The 15,299-nt window shown below is 35.5% G+C and overlaps 1 protein-coding gene across 1 annotated transcript in view; it reads right to left on the bottom strand.

Annotated features, from left to right (window-relative positions):
* The window catches only part of ADAMTS19 (ADAM metallopeptidase with thrombospondin type 1 motif 19), a 139,325-nt gene that overhangs the window by 21,293 nt on the left and 102,733 nt on the right, over positions 1–15,299 (bottom strand). Inside the window, exons 18-21 of the mRNA XM_026046586.1 lie at positions 8,875–9,032; positions 7,806–7,959; positions 4,399–4,534; positions 1,923–2,127 (exon numbers count right to left, since the gene is read on the bottom strand). Coding sequence (XP_025902371.1) covers positions 1,923–2,127; positions 4,399–4,534; positions 7,806–7,959; positions 8,875–9,032 — 653 coding nt within the window. The remainder of the gene's footprint in view (positions 1–1,922; positions 2,128–4,398; positions 4,535–7,805; positions 7,960–8,874; positions 9,033–15,299) is intronic.

Below are 15,299 nucleotides of genomic sequence, written 5' to 3'. Positions count from 1 at the left end.
ACAGACATTTTTTTTCAAGTAGAAGAGACAGAGCTACCTCACAGAAGGAAGTAGGAGTCCTTTGGCCTTCTAATGACCTCTGCCAGGCTAACATAAATAATTCAAGACCTGAGCAATTTCCTGACTTCCAATCCTCACATGTATAGATCCTGGTTTTGTTTAAAACTCAACAAAAGAACAAAAATCCTTTATTGGGCAGAATAATGATTTCTACTTTTTAAAGTAGATAGCTTGAAATGATCAAAAATATATGATTAGGGAAAAAATAAGATTTAAAACAGTATTTGGATAAGAAAAAAAATGAAAGGTTGTGATCAAGTGAATGCAAAGAGTTGCAGCTTACATATAAGGCATTTGTTCTAAGAATTAAAGGAATTTTCTTTCATTACAATTTTACATTTACATTACATTACATTTACATTACAATTACAATATGGATAAGATCTGAAGTAACTTCCAGTAAACTCTACTAACTAGTGTCTTTCCTGGGACTTTTCTGGGAGAAGATTTAAAAAGACACAGCTAGTGTTCCAAAACTGTATGAAAGAATCCAGTTTGAATTTGAAAACTCAGTATATATAGTATATAGTATGTGAAAACTGCCTTAACAGTTCACAGAAGGTCTTAATCTATGTTTTTTTTTCAGATATTCCCACTTATGCTGCCAAAAATTATGCCATTTCCTTCTCAAAACATTATCACTGCTTTCGATCATCCCACTGCTTGCAGATTAAAAGTCTCTCTTGCCAAGCTGATTACAACTGCAGGAAGCAGCAGTGGCCAGCTTCCAGTGTAATGGTGATAGTGGGAATGGCCATGGGAAACACCTCACTCTTCAAAATGTGTTTTTTGCTTCCAACAAAAACATGCTCACTTCTTCTTATTTCTCGGACATACTAAACAATCTGAGTTTCTTTCTCTCACCTGTGTAAGTGCTCTTCTCAATGCCAACTCCAGCGTTATAAACCTGCTCTATTCTCCTCTTTTCATCTCTACCTTACCATCTTTGGAAACATTCCATGTGTCTTAGCCCTCTTGTGCTTGGGAAGGGCTGTCACTGAGCGGAGGTGCCCAAATGAGCATCTGCACCCTTACTTAGCAGCTGTCCTTGTGTTTTAAACCGTGAGGGTCTGAAGGTGAAGCCTCCATGGTGGGAGGAATGGAGAATGGCCACATATTTCCAGCAGAGAAGAGGAGCCCCAGTAACCATTACACTTTGTCCACAGAGCAATGATAATTACCTCTTCTGTCTCTGCAGCCAAGCACTACCAAGCCTTTCAAAAGTCCAAGAAAAACACACTGACATAGTCAGTAAAAACATGTTAAAAAAAAAAAAAAAAAGCTCAATTATTAATTAGAGTCTGCACCATTGGTACCAGATGCAGTGGATGTGAGATTGTTCATAAGCACTTTTGCCCACTATGTGTGCTGCTCTTGGAAAAAGCAGTGAGAAGAGAGTAGAAGGGAAGGAAATGTGCTTTTTGCAAGCAGCTTCCCTCCATGGTTCCTGTGAAGGAGGATGGCAGCAGACATTTGCCTGATTAACATCCACTAGCACAAAAGCATTTCAGGGATGCTCCCTGGCTGATCTCATGTCCCGATAACTGAGAAGTGATGGCTTTAAATAGTTCTATATAACTTGTAGATACCCACTGCTGCACTGCTGCAGATATACTTGATTATACTTTCTYAAAATTTGGCCAAAAGAAAACGTTTTCAGAACATTAGTGAGCTAAAATGTAGAAATTCTGTACAATTGGGCTTCTGCGTCCCTGATTCCTATTCCACATCACTGCATAAGGACCCAGAAAATCTTTAGGCTAGGCAGTGCCATTTGCCATTGAGACAAAAAAATCACATTCCCAGGAAAGGTTAAGGCACAGATAATATCTATGGAGCATCTGTATATCTAAGTCAGGTACCTCGGACCAGACTCCTGCTTCCCACACAGTCATGCAATCCTGGCCTTCACAGCGCTGCGCAGCGGCTGGCTTGGGCCCCAGGCAGTCCCTCTCGCGAGCTCTGATCAGGGTGCCGTTCCTGAGCTGCTGCGTGCAGGCTACTTGTCTGTTCTGAGTCCCTTTGCCACACGTCCTCGAACACGGAGTCCACTCTGTCATCATCCATCTACAAAGATACACAGGTGACACAGTAACAAGGGATCAGGCAGGTAAAGACCCCTTTACGTTATCTTGCTTTTTACTTACCAAGAGCTTTGCAGCCTAAAACCTATTAGCRTATTTTTGATCTCCTTTTCAATGCAATTATGGACTAATTCTAACATATCTTACGTTTAAATAACATATTAATGTGCACTTTAGTATTTTTTCACTCTCCAATACCCACTCCTTGTTTCTATGTTTTCAGAGTACTTCATAATTTTTAATCTATTCCCCTCTCTGTCATTGTAATTCCTATTATAAAAGCTCCAAAATGCAACCATCCTGTTTTAAGGTGACAGGGGACTGGACAGGCTATTATTCTCTGGCTAGCTATATGGATATCTGTCTATATGTCAGTGCATGCCATGTACATTAAGTTCTTTGAAAATAGTTACAAGACAGAATCACTGCTGTGCCAAAGACTCATTGCTCTGGTGAAAGTATAACAGGTCAAACTTCTTCATGCGCTTTATGGTCAGGTCTAACTCAGTATGCATGGTTTAAATCACAGAAACAAGAAAAGCCGATAAAGCTTGGCAGAGCCAACACATTTGGAGAGCAATAGTTCTAGAGCATGATTTTCCCCAAATGTTCGATAGTTCCAGACTATAACCACATGCCCTCAAASAAAATCAGAAAGTTCTGCCATTGAACACAAGTGCATCCCAAGAGACTTTATTTGCAAGAGAGAGTCTTTCAGAAACTGAAATTTAACATACCAGTTCCTACCTTCTGTCAGGCATTCATTGTGAGAAAATACAATGTTTACCTAAGATTTTTTATTATTAGTTCAGAGACTCAATTTACAAATCCAGCTTGTCAAGGTAATACCACATAGTTTAAGTCATATCTTCAAGAGCCAATAACAAACAACTAGTTATGCAAACACATATTTTGGGTGGGTGCATTTATATTGAAAAGTTGTAGTAAATGTTCTGCAATAATCATTAACAGTATATTGAAAATTAGATTTTGAGAAGTATGATAGCTTTCTACATTTCTCAGCATAGCATTTCTTGATCAACTTGAAAATGTTGGACATATTAAAACTAGATAGCTAGTAATACCGTATAAAAAGATCACATTATTGCACTCCTATCCATGAAGAGTACATTAACGTAAAATAATAATCTGGACCAGCACATATATGATGAAATATAAATAATTCCTTTAAAGTATAATGCTCCAGTTTGTGGAAGTCAGCAGTTCCATCTAACCTGAAATGCATTTGTTGCTGGTATTTTATGGAATTCAGTTCTTCATTACTTCCTAAAAAACTATGTAATCTTGTTCATTTTATACATGTTTCTTCAAATGTATTTGCATTTTATTTACTTTACATTGCTCTCTTTAAAAATACCATTCACTTCTCCTCCAGATGACAGTGATAGATTTAGCCCTGTGCTAGCTCCAAAGGRCACTAGCTATTGTCCTCTGTCCCCCTGCTCCATACCATACTCAAGGACTTCCCTAGGCATATTTCTTAGCTGCAATTCACAAAAAAAGGGATTGTGAATTGTGAAATGGACCTGCAGCCTGGTGATACTTTGCCCTCAGAAGATGCCTGGCAGGCCCTTGCAAGGGCGACCCGCCACGGGCACCAAGCAGGGTGGTCTCTGCTGAGCACAGGCTGTATGCTAAAGCTATGTCCTGGGGTGAAATTCAGGGAAAAAGCTTCTTCTGCTTCTTCTACCACTCCACCACCAGTTAAATTCTGCATATTGCACACTGATCCACAGACATATGAGTGGGAGGCAGAGGGAGAAGAAGAGCACTGTCTGTATTTCAAATTAAACCAATGTACTAAAAATGAGCAACTGCTTCTTTCACTGCSCAGGTATACCCACAGCATAAAGCCGGATTTTAAGAGAGGGCAGCATTGCAGAGTGCAAAGGCTGCAACAAAATTTTGTTCATAGCATGAAGCATGAAATTAAATCCATCTCTATATACATAGAATTTAAATTTCAATTTCATAAGACACATCAGCCTGCGTGAACTTTTACTAAGGAAATTAACAGGTTGCTTTATTGAACAAGAATTGATTTAGGTAAGTGCTTAAAGCTTTCCCTCTTTCGTTTCATTGAAACTTAGAAGAAACAGACATCAAAGTTTCAGTGTTCCCCACATTTCTTATTATAGCATTTTGATGCATATATTTATTGCACATTCATTGCCACACCTCTCCCAAGATTTTTACATCTAGATTTAGTCTAATTTAATCAAATAATTTCTACCTGGTCTGACATGGCTGTTCATTGCACTKTCGGATCTGTGGTTCAGGTTTTGTTAAATATTTGCACTTCTTGTTGTCGACAAGACTGATATTCTTGTTCATGATCTTTGTGCAAGATACTGTTGTTTTTCTTTCACCTAAAAATAATATAGCAACAATGTAGGTAAAACCAAGTATATACAAGTTTGTAAAAAAAAAATGAAAAAGAAAAGATGTCTGTGGAAGGTCAAAGCTAACTTTATCAGATACAGCTGTTTTATTAGAATTCGGCTGGAAGAAGTACCAAACAAAATATGCTAAATTATGCACATAAAATTGTATAAAAACATACATTATAAAAACAGACATTATACAAGATTCATTCATTCTATAAAATTTTTAAAACCATTGATTAGAGAAGCAAAGKTTTTGAGAGAAAAAATTTGGACTGATTTCATAAACATGCTCTGAAAAAGTGGGATGTGCCATTTCTGTATTGCTGAATTTCAATTATGGAAACAGAAGACGCCAGGAATGTTTAAGGGTGGAAGGCTCTGGCTGACTGAAAATGAAGCACTGATTTATAAACTGYCAAGAAAAAGACGCAAAACAGGTAGACAAATACATTTGCACAGTATCTTACTGCTATTTTATCTTACTATCCAAAAGAGCAAAATAGTATATTCAACACTTAAAGTGAAAAGTAAAAAAAAAAGAAGTGAAGTCTGTAGGGAATAATATAATTTTCTAATCCATTCCTTTGCATACCATCATTGACATAAATTTGCTGCTTTATAATGAGTCATGGGCCAAAACCTGACTTAATTGTATCTCTCTAAACCACTGATATTGAGAAAAACTTGCAGAAAGATTTCACAGAAAGAAGATACTAACTTTGTCCTTTAATATAGAAAAACTTGCTAGATTTTGATATATCTGTGTAGTTTAGCAATGTATTGAGAGGCATGGCTAACAGTAAACTAATAAGGATCATGTGCAACCTTCAATAAAAAGGAKCCTGCCCTATTCCCTATCACCTAAAAAAAAAGGCCACATAACTCATCTATGTCATCTTCAAGGCAATAATTTAAAAAGTTTGAATATTATTTGCTGAGACCTAGCATATATTCTCTTAAGTATACCCTTGCCTTGACAGATGGGTTGTCTCTTCAAAACAAAAAGGACTGGAAATCAGAATTCAGTGTAGGAGCTAGTATAATTAGAAATCTGTAATCAGACTGATGCCTAAATTTTTGAAAATTAACAAACTCTGCATTAAAGACTTAATTTAGTAGAAAATACATTCATTTATTCCTACAACTAAGTTAAAATAATACATTCTATATCGAAATTTCCTGATGAATAAGGTGCATGCAGAAGTGAGACAGTTAAGAATGCCGTGCCACTGACGGTCAGAGATGTACCCATGGAGGGAGCAGTAAAGTTATAAATATGCATTATGTGTATGACCACAGCTGACATTTTACACTGCATTTGTGTAAGCAAAAGCATAGGCAACTAATCTATCACATACAACCCTTGACATATTTCACAATTTTTTCTGCGTTTACATATATATGTGCGTATTCACATTCTCCTCACGCACATGCACAAAGAAAGCTTTTTCCGAAAGGAAGGAGGTCACAGACAAGTTATGTCTACAAACATGAACAAAACCACAATGCTTTATCCGTAGTTTCACCGTGACATACATTTTAAACATTTAAGGAAAACACACTGATAATTGTTATAGTCATTAATCTGATTCATCAAAATATTGATGTTAAAAATTCAAATGCAAACATTTACATAGGGTACAAGCTGCAACATTTTAATTTTGTTATTGTTTCATGTAAAACATGTAAATGAACAGAACAGTTCAAATGATTGTGTCTAAAGTAAGAAATAAACTTAACTTGTACTTTAGAGTATTCGGCAGTTTAGAATACCTTTTATGGAGCTTCATATTAACTCAACTACTTTAAACAATAACATAAAAATGAAAGCCAGTTACATGAGAAAATTATGATCAATCAATATTACTATACAACACCTAAATATTTATAGAAGTATTAATGTAGGATAAATTACCATCATACTGCATTTTAACGGCTTTCCCAGATCATAGGTAATTTCAAAAACATCTGAGACAATAATGAAAGATTGTGGTAACACTAACATTATACCAAAAACATTTCAAGAAATTATAAAAAACACAAATATTCCAAGTGAAGATCAGTGCTCCACTAAGAAGCAGAAGGTGCTACTTGCATCACATAAAATATACCTTCAGGGAGGGAGTTTTCCTACCAAACCACAAAAGGCATGTTTATGGRAACTATGGTAATCTATCGTGACACCAGGATTGTACACAAGAAGTCAAAGTACCTAGAACACTCTGTTCTTTAAACTGCTCTTATGAGAAACTGCAGTGTTTCCAGGCTTTTCCATTCAATTACAAGGTGCACAGCAATTTTCATGACTGCAGAGTAGAAAAGCCATGACTGCAAAGGTTGCAAGCAGGGAAAAGATATATAAGTACAAATATAAATCACAGCTTAAATCTGATTACTCAAGSTATAAACAGATCTTTATGAGTTGTGTTCATTAAAACCTTATATTTTTTTCTACTGTGGGTTGTGTTCATTAAAACCTCATATTTTTTTCTAYTGTATTAACCTCTTCTAGTAATGAGTTGCTGAACATCAATTTTGTTACAATAATCACAGAATCACAGAATGCTTAAGGTTGGGAGAGACCTCCAGAGGTCATCTAGTCCAACCCCCTTGCACACGCAGGGTTACCTAGAGCATGTGGCACAGGGAATATACTTTATRCTCCCATTATCTGCCTGTAGCTTGATTTTTCCAAAGGCACACTTTCATGATTTATAAACAGAAACACAAGAAAAGTATTGCATCATCATATCTGCTGTCACAACATTGGTTCCATATGTTTTTGGATCATCCTCAACTCATGTAACTCATGGTACATCGTTGATCTGAGAGTGCAGTTCAGTTTTTCTGTAGTTTGAAACAACTTTTACAAATCATTTATCTTCAACAGTTCCAAATACACAGCAAGATACAAATGCAATGGACTGCATACTCCTGCTCTAGCTCTTGCATTTCCCTTTCTTCTTGGAAACTGTTCTTAATTCACTTTGTTAATTCAGATTTCATTCCTTCTCTGTCATTTTTTCTACTTATCTAGTTTGCATGTTTTCCTATGGCTATCATTTGTTTAATCTAATCAGGAAGTATGAGATTGAAATATGTGCTCCATCATATTACAACTACCACAGCTGACAAGCTATTGTTGACAAGTATTGTATTAYTGTTAAAAATCCTATAATGTGCTCTCCAGTGTCTCAAATATCAAAACACCACATATGTTTAAATTGCCATATATACCTATGCATATATTTACCTCCACCACATACAGCATCACAGTCCTCCCAGCCAGAATGAGTCCACATGAAAAGAGGTTCGGGTACTTTAGAGCTTTGATTCTCGGGAACAGGATCCAGTGGGATTGTGTATTCATAGTGTAGGCCATAGCTCTGGTCATGGAAAAGTAGCACCTGCAAGACAGAGAATGAAGGCCCACCCACACAGCCACTTCTCGAAGGCCCACTTGGACCTATGAAGAAATAACCCAGAATGAATCTATGCTCAATAGTCTTGTAGTGATGGCTTCTGTAGAAATAATTAATGGACGCGACTGACTCCAGACAATGCGAAAAACTAGTCTCGCTTAATCTATATGTAAAAGAGGCCCTAAGAAATCAACAAATATAACCAGCAATTGACAGGACAACTTTCCTCATGATTTCAGTGTTCTTCAGTAAAGAAGATCTTGTTTTGACGTGTATCACATTTCCATCTATTTCAGGTGGATCACACAAATTCTTGAACTTGAAGGTTCTGAGGTGCTAGGTACTACCTCATCGCTCTCCCTTTCTCCATCTGCTTTTGTCACTACGGCTATCAACTCTTCATTCCCTCTACTAAAATCACAGGTAAGTTTCTTCATGGATAACTTGATGATCACAACTCTGAAGGGTGATTATTTGCTATGGTCAGCCAGCAAGACAGAAAAAAATCTAATAGGATATTTTTCTCTCTCTCTTCAAGCTGCACATGAGCCTTTTATGAAACTTGTAGTAATGTAAAGACATTGAGACTTTCCATCCCACCTCAGCAACTTATTATTACTGGATTTATTATTAGTTATTATTATTATGCAATAATTGGATACTATTATCATTGGATCCCATATTATTACCAGTTATATTGTATTATTATAATAACATAGTGGATATTATTATTATTATTATTGGATTTAAATAGTTTTTTTAGCAGTGGGCGGACAGATCAGCAGCTGTAACTTAAAGAGATCTCATTACCTTCAGAGCTTGGAAAAAAATACTAGTTACCATGCATTATTTTTGAATCAGATTAAAATAAAACAAAACAAATTCCAAACATTTTCATACCAATAAATGTAAAGGTGATGTTGTGGGACCTTTGGCAGATATCTTCTCCCAAAGACCTCTCCGAACATAATGGACAGTGGTCCCAGCAATATTGAATGATCCTGAATGTTCTATCTTCCAGTCACTATTAATTGACTGTTTTCCAGCATCTCGAAGAGCTACAAAAATATATGAATAAAGACAGATATAAAAGCTGTCTGTTCTGGACTGATTTGACTAATCATTACTTCCCATTAGTATAATTTAATGGGGTTATGGAATCACATGGTCCTATTTGAAAATACGTTTGTTGGCCTTAATATGCGTGCACTTCAATAGGAATGAACATATTTTAGAAACAACTTCTGGAAGGAATGATTGGAAAAAAACATGTCCCTAACATTTGCTGAAGTTAATATCACTGTTTTCATGTCGACAGAGACTGGCAACCTCCAGCAAAATTCACAATTCATAAAAATTGGTCATTGAATTAATCTGATTAAGACAAAAACAAGCATTCTTTATTCCCAGAGTTGTGATTTCTACAATCCATACAAGACATAGGAAATAAACCTGTCAGAAGAAACACTCCAGAATTTGTGGAATTATACTAAAATCKAATTTTGGCTCAGAATTCTTTCAGTAGATTTGTTTTTCCCACTTCAAAATGTAATAATAATATCATCACAACTAAACACATACCTTAATCAGACTTTCACCCCATACTATGATTTGCTGCGGAAAAAGCTTCTTCATTTGAATGAATCATTTCTATTTTTGGTCAAAGTATCCAAAGTATACTCCAAAGTATCAATAAAGTGAAGCAAGACACATTCCCAATACTGAGAACACACTCTTTTACACTATTTTTTATAGTGAATTCCAAACTGATTCCCTTCTGAAGTGAAGAATCCATAATTTCAATTTAGTTTAGAATCAGGTCTGAAATAATCATGTAAAGTAAAATACACTTGAAGTCACCTTCTGGGCAAGAAGTTCTACACATTCTTCTTCACTGAAATTGCATGTTTGGCATCAGACTGTTGTGAGAGAACTTCAACAGTTTAAACTTCGTCCAAAATTTCTTTTTTCAAGTTGTAAGTTAAAGTGAGTCATTCCTGTAATCAACTTCTCTCCTATTCATATTTATACTGCTATGTTTTGTTTCTATGGGAAACAATGGCAATAGATCTATGAACTGGCAGAAATAAAACTGCATGAGACAACACTGATGTGTGCCACTACAGCACTGTGATAAATGCTAAGACTATAAAAATCCACTAGCACCACAGAACAGCCCCATGCTAAAAATAACCAGTCATTTTACCAGACTCAAAAAAAAMCGGTACTTCAGGTTTTAAAATTTTATTACTCAATGCTAACCAAGTTCCATTTGGAGGTTAAATGGTAAGAACCAAATTCTCTTCCCAGCAGAGGAAATTCACTTAAAAGTGTCGAGGTCCAGTTGAGTCATGTTGCTCAGATGGAGCAGCATTCTCTCCCTGAAAATGAGTGAACTCTGCACAGTCTTGTCTTGAAAATGAACATATGTGCTGAAGCACATGTATGCATGTAGCGAACTGGACCCCTGGTACAAGCATTCTCACGAAACACAAGTATGCCCATTTTGCACGTTTTGCTCTCAGACACACCTCTTGAGCCGCACAGTTTACAGAAAGAGAATCATCATGCCTTAAAGTTAGTTCAAGTTATGTAGATTTTGTTCCTGCCTCTGTCACAACCACACTGTGAGCAAGTTCATGCAGGTTTTCCTGGACACCACACCACACTTCCACTCCCACTCTGCTCAGTTAGCAGAAAAGCATGAAGCCCTCTACACAAGAACAAAGTACAAAAGGAAGTTCTCATGCTATGAACAAATTAAGTAGGATGTCTACAAATAAACAAACAAACAGCAACCTACTGACACCCCAAAATAAAAATTTAGAYTAATGAAGCCTCCTCAAACTGTGACCCAGACCAAAAATTCAATGCTAAATTAGGAGGTAGCATCCTCATAATTCATCCTTGCACAGCACAAAACGACCACCATCACAAAGAAAATTAAGTGATATGTATTTTCTGATCTCTTTCTAAATGTCAGAAGGAAAAACCAGGGCTGTAGTTAAAATGTTGGACAACTCTAACTAATAAATTCATAATAGAATGAAATAACATAATACAGACAAAATAACATATATGAATTTCACAGCCTTTGTTGAAGAGTCTCTTTTGCATACACATTATTATTGCATTTAGAAAAAATACTACTATAACCAATATTAATGAGATTGCATGTGAGTTTTTAGCACAACAATTCTGATAGCAGACATACGGCTTGCATTTAYATGTACATACTAAATATACTGGCACAAGCCCATAAGGGTTATTCTGCTTTGTAAGCTATAATTATCAACCTACAGGCCACTTCCAGAGAACTACATACTGGTGGAAGCAGCTGGTAGCATTTCAGCATCACTTCAGCTAATTAACCCCAGCTGGTCATCAATTTCCAGGACATCTTTGGGCTATGATCATTACAGCTATTATAATGAGAACCTGAAAACAAAGAAAAGAATATACACACTTCGATATGATGGGTCAACGAGGCTAACTAAAAAAGTCTGTTTATACTTTTTCTTAAAAGTCCTGCCAAAAAGCTTGTGTCAGGGTGGATGACAAGTTGACCATGAGGCAGCARTGTGCTCTAGGTGACCCTGYGTGAGCAGGGGGGTTGGACTAGRTGACCTCTGAGGTCCCTTCCAACCTTAAAGATTATAKGATTCTATGAAATAAAAGGAATAGTCAGGTTGTGCCGCTTAAATTTTGTAATGGTATCTATTATTTTAGGCTACATTAATATCTCAGCAATTTACAAGTGTCTTACCTATAGTCATATTTGTAACCTACTAGAAATAAAGGACTGATGAAAAAAAGTCCTGTGCTTAAAGACAAATTAGCAGCTGTAATGCAGTGCTCACACATATAATGAAATTATTTCTCAATTTAACTTTAAATCAGAAATAAAYCCTGATTTACTTGCCTATTTTTAGCTACATATTTTCATTCACAGATTTGCTGACATATTTGCACAATATCCCTTTTATTTCACAGAACTACAAATTTTCTCATTATCAAATAGAATTGCACAAGAATACTAAACTAATGTTATATGTATGCATGTCTATATATACATCTGCTGTATAATTCTACATAGACAAGATCTTTTTTTCTAGAAAAAAATGAGTTGCATGCTAAAACACACATATGCAAAAATATGCTGCTAAGGCATATATGTATAKATAACTGATTTGCATGTGTTAAATAGCTAATTTTAAGCACTTGAATCCATATTGCCATCCATCTTTCCTTGTATATTGTATCAGACTTTGAAGTTGTTGTAATCACCCTGGCGAAGGTAACTCTGAATTATAGTGTTAATGACTGTGAATGATGACCTGATTTATATTGCTTTTCATGTTGTCTTCCTCTGCTTTGTTAAAGTGAGATTTCAATATACATTTCCACCAGGCTTACATACAATTTGAAAAACATATAAACTTTAATCTCTTAAATCTGAATGTTTTCTGAAATGTGTCATTCAGTTATTGCCAGCTCTGTGGTTTTGTGCGCACACATGGTGGGTGATGCTGGCACTCCACAGTTTATTTTGATCCCCAATATCTGAGTCAACAAAAAGAATAATAAAGGACAGTAAAAAGACTTCGTTAACACACTAAAATTAAACAAAATGTGCACAGTTTATCCAGCTTAAAAATAATTCAGACTTGCACAAGACTTGCTTGAATTTGGCAAATTAATTTGTATTATTATAAACTATCCCTTGACAGATGCATTGCTGACAGCTTTAATATGAACTTAATTGCAAATGCTAAAGAATGTGTCTTTAGACACAGAAAGGTTTGTTTCATCTGGAGATAAAACTACTTCAAAAAGTTTTACTTATTAACCACCTTATATGGACTTTTATATATGAAAGGAGGTCAAGTTTAGTCTTGGGGGACTCTGTTCCCTGCTATGGGATCAGGTCAWCAACTGGCAATTTATTAATATTTTATAATCTAAGAATTTGGTCCAAGAYATTTTAGAACTATTAGCTTTGTCAGAAAGGATGAATTTTGCATCTTCACATACTTTGCTGATSCACTCCTTCTTTCCTCCATCCTTCCCTCAACATGTATATGTGTGTGTGTATATATATATTTATTTATTTATTTATTTTCCTTCTTACTGAGAAATTCTTACTATGTGAGAACACAGCACACTTACGCCCTTGATACCCATAATGGACTCAGCAGTCTTGTAGTGTTAACTTGCAAGCCTACACAGGGTCTCCCTCTCTGATACAGATAGCTGGTATATTTGAGAATGATACAGCTAATCCACTTCTGTATTCTGGCTGAAAATAAATTATTTCTCTCTTACTTCCAACTAGCACAGACCAAAAGATTATAGTTCTTGGATAGTACTTMTTTAAATAATCTTATTAAATCATTGCAGTTTGGACCATGTCATGCCATTATATCACAGTGCCACAAGAATGAGGCTCTAATCTCAAACAGATAAATTCCTAGAAAATTCTTAAAAACAAATACTCTAAAACTATTTTCTGCATCTTACATTAAATTTTAAAAACAGAAGATCAACTATCCAGAACCATCAAACTCTAAAGAAAAATTGACACGAGTCAAGGCATAACTTTATAGAACAGAAATTTAGGTAATATTTGAAAAAATCTTTAACAGCACACATCTCAGCATAAGACAATTAATGAAATCTTTGATGAACGTAGTTTTAAACTCATAAGGTTATATCTCTATGTTTACTTCTTAAAAATAAAAAAAAAGTTTACTTCCCAAAATATTGTAATTTAGTGCTGAAATCAATTAGGGATGGACTTCAGGAAATATTCTCAAATTAAACAGGTWTCTATTTTCTCCTCTATGTTACTACAAATAATTTCTATTAATAAATATTCTATCAAAGAAGGAGTAATCACCATCTCATATATCTTTTCTTGTACAATATAACCAAAGAACACTAGCTAGCATGTGCATAGTTCACAGTAGAAAAGAGATTCTCCTACTATCAAATCCAGGAAGAAATTCTGACTGGAAGGGAATCCCTATCCGGGGTCACTTGTGTTCCTACCTGTCCAAAAGGGAGAGAAGACAAGTACAGAGGGCTCTTGGAAAATGCATCAACTCAATACACAGTTGCAAGYTGTACCTTGTCAACTTTCCAAGGACTCCAAACTATCTTAACAAGACAGGAGTACCACTCATGATAAAATACCACAAACTGATAATATGTCATAATTTAGACTCATAAGATTCAACTTTTTTTTTCCTATTAAAAACCTAAGACTGTTCAGGCAAAAAGTTTCTTAAAATATACATGTTGCTTATGAACAGAATTAAAAATAGCGATCAAACCAAGATATTTTTCATTTTGTTGTCCTACTTTTAACACTGAGTCTCAATCTAATCAATGAACAGAACAAGACCTATTGTGATATTTCAGATATTAATTTAGCCCTCCAATTACATTACATGTCCAGTTAATTACATGTTAATTAAGTTAATGTGTCTAAGTTAATTAACTTAGACAAGTTTTAGAACTGACTAACAGAGGATACTTTTTTTTTTTTCAGTAAAGGACAACTTCACAGAATCACAGAATACTTAAGGTTAGAAGGGGCCTCTAGAGATCATCTAGTCCAACGCCCCTGCTCCAGCAGGGACACCCAGAGCACGAGGCACAGGGCGGCATCCAGGCGGGTTTGGAAGATCTCTAGAGAAGGAGACTCCACAGCCTCCCTGGGCAGCCTGTGCCAGGACTCTTGTTACCCTCACTGTAAAGGTCTTCCTCACAATAGASATGGAGCTTTCTGTGCTTATTTTATACACATGACTTCTTGTCCTGTCACTGGTCACCACTGAAAATAATTTGGCCCCAAAGTTTTCACAGAAACTGGAAAACTAGGAAAAATATTTTAATTAATGTTTTCCAAGAAAGCATTCAGAAAATGTGAAATAATGCATATAATAAATAGTTTTCTGTGTTCATCAGTCCAATATTAAAATTTCTGTTGACTTTCTTGGTAGCATGCTACATGTCAGTCAATGTGGTTTTATATTGTCTAATTGCACATTATTTCATGTTTCAATAATTAYACTTTTTATTTTGCTAGTATCAATGTGAATTTTTTTTAGCATTTTCCAGAATTTTAGCATTTCAGTAAGAAATGTGCAAATATTCTAAGAGAAAATGTGCAGTATTTTTCTTAAATGTATTCTAATCTAAATCTATTCCTTGAAATATTTTGAAAATAAAAGTATGACATCATGCTGCTTTTACTGTATTTAAAAACATAAAGACTTTTTGGAGGAGAGGAGAGGAGAGGAGAGGAGAGGAGAGGAGAG

This window comes from Nothoprocta perdicaria, unplaced genomic scaffold (genome assembly GCF_003342845.1).
Source record: "Nothoprocta perdicaria isolate Ctin4 unplaced genomic scaffold, notPer1 scaffold_45, whole genome shotgun sequence".
In the NCBI taxonomy this organism is placed as follows: domain Eukaryota; kingdom Metazoa; phylum Chordata; class Aves; order Tinamiformes; family Tinamidae; genus Nothoprocta; species Nothoprocta perdicaria.
Note: the sequence above shows the minus strand (reverse complement) of the source record. Positions and strands in the feature narration are given on the sequence as shown.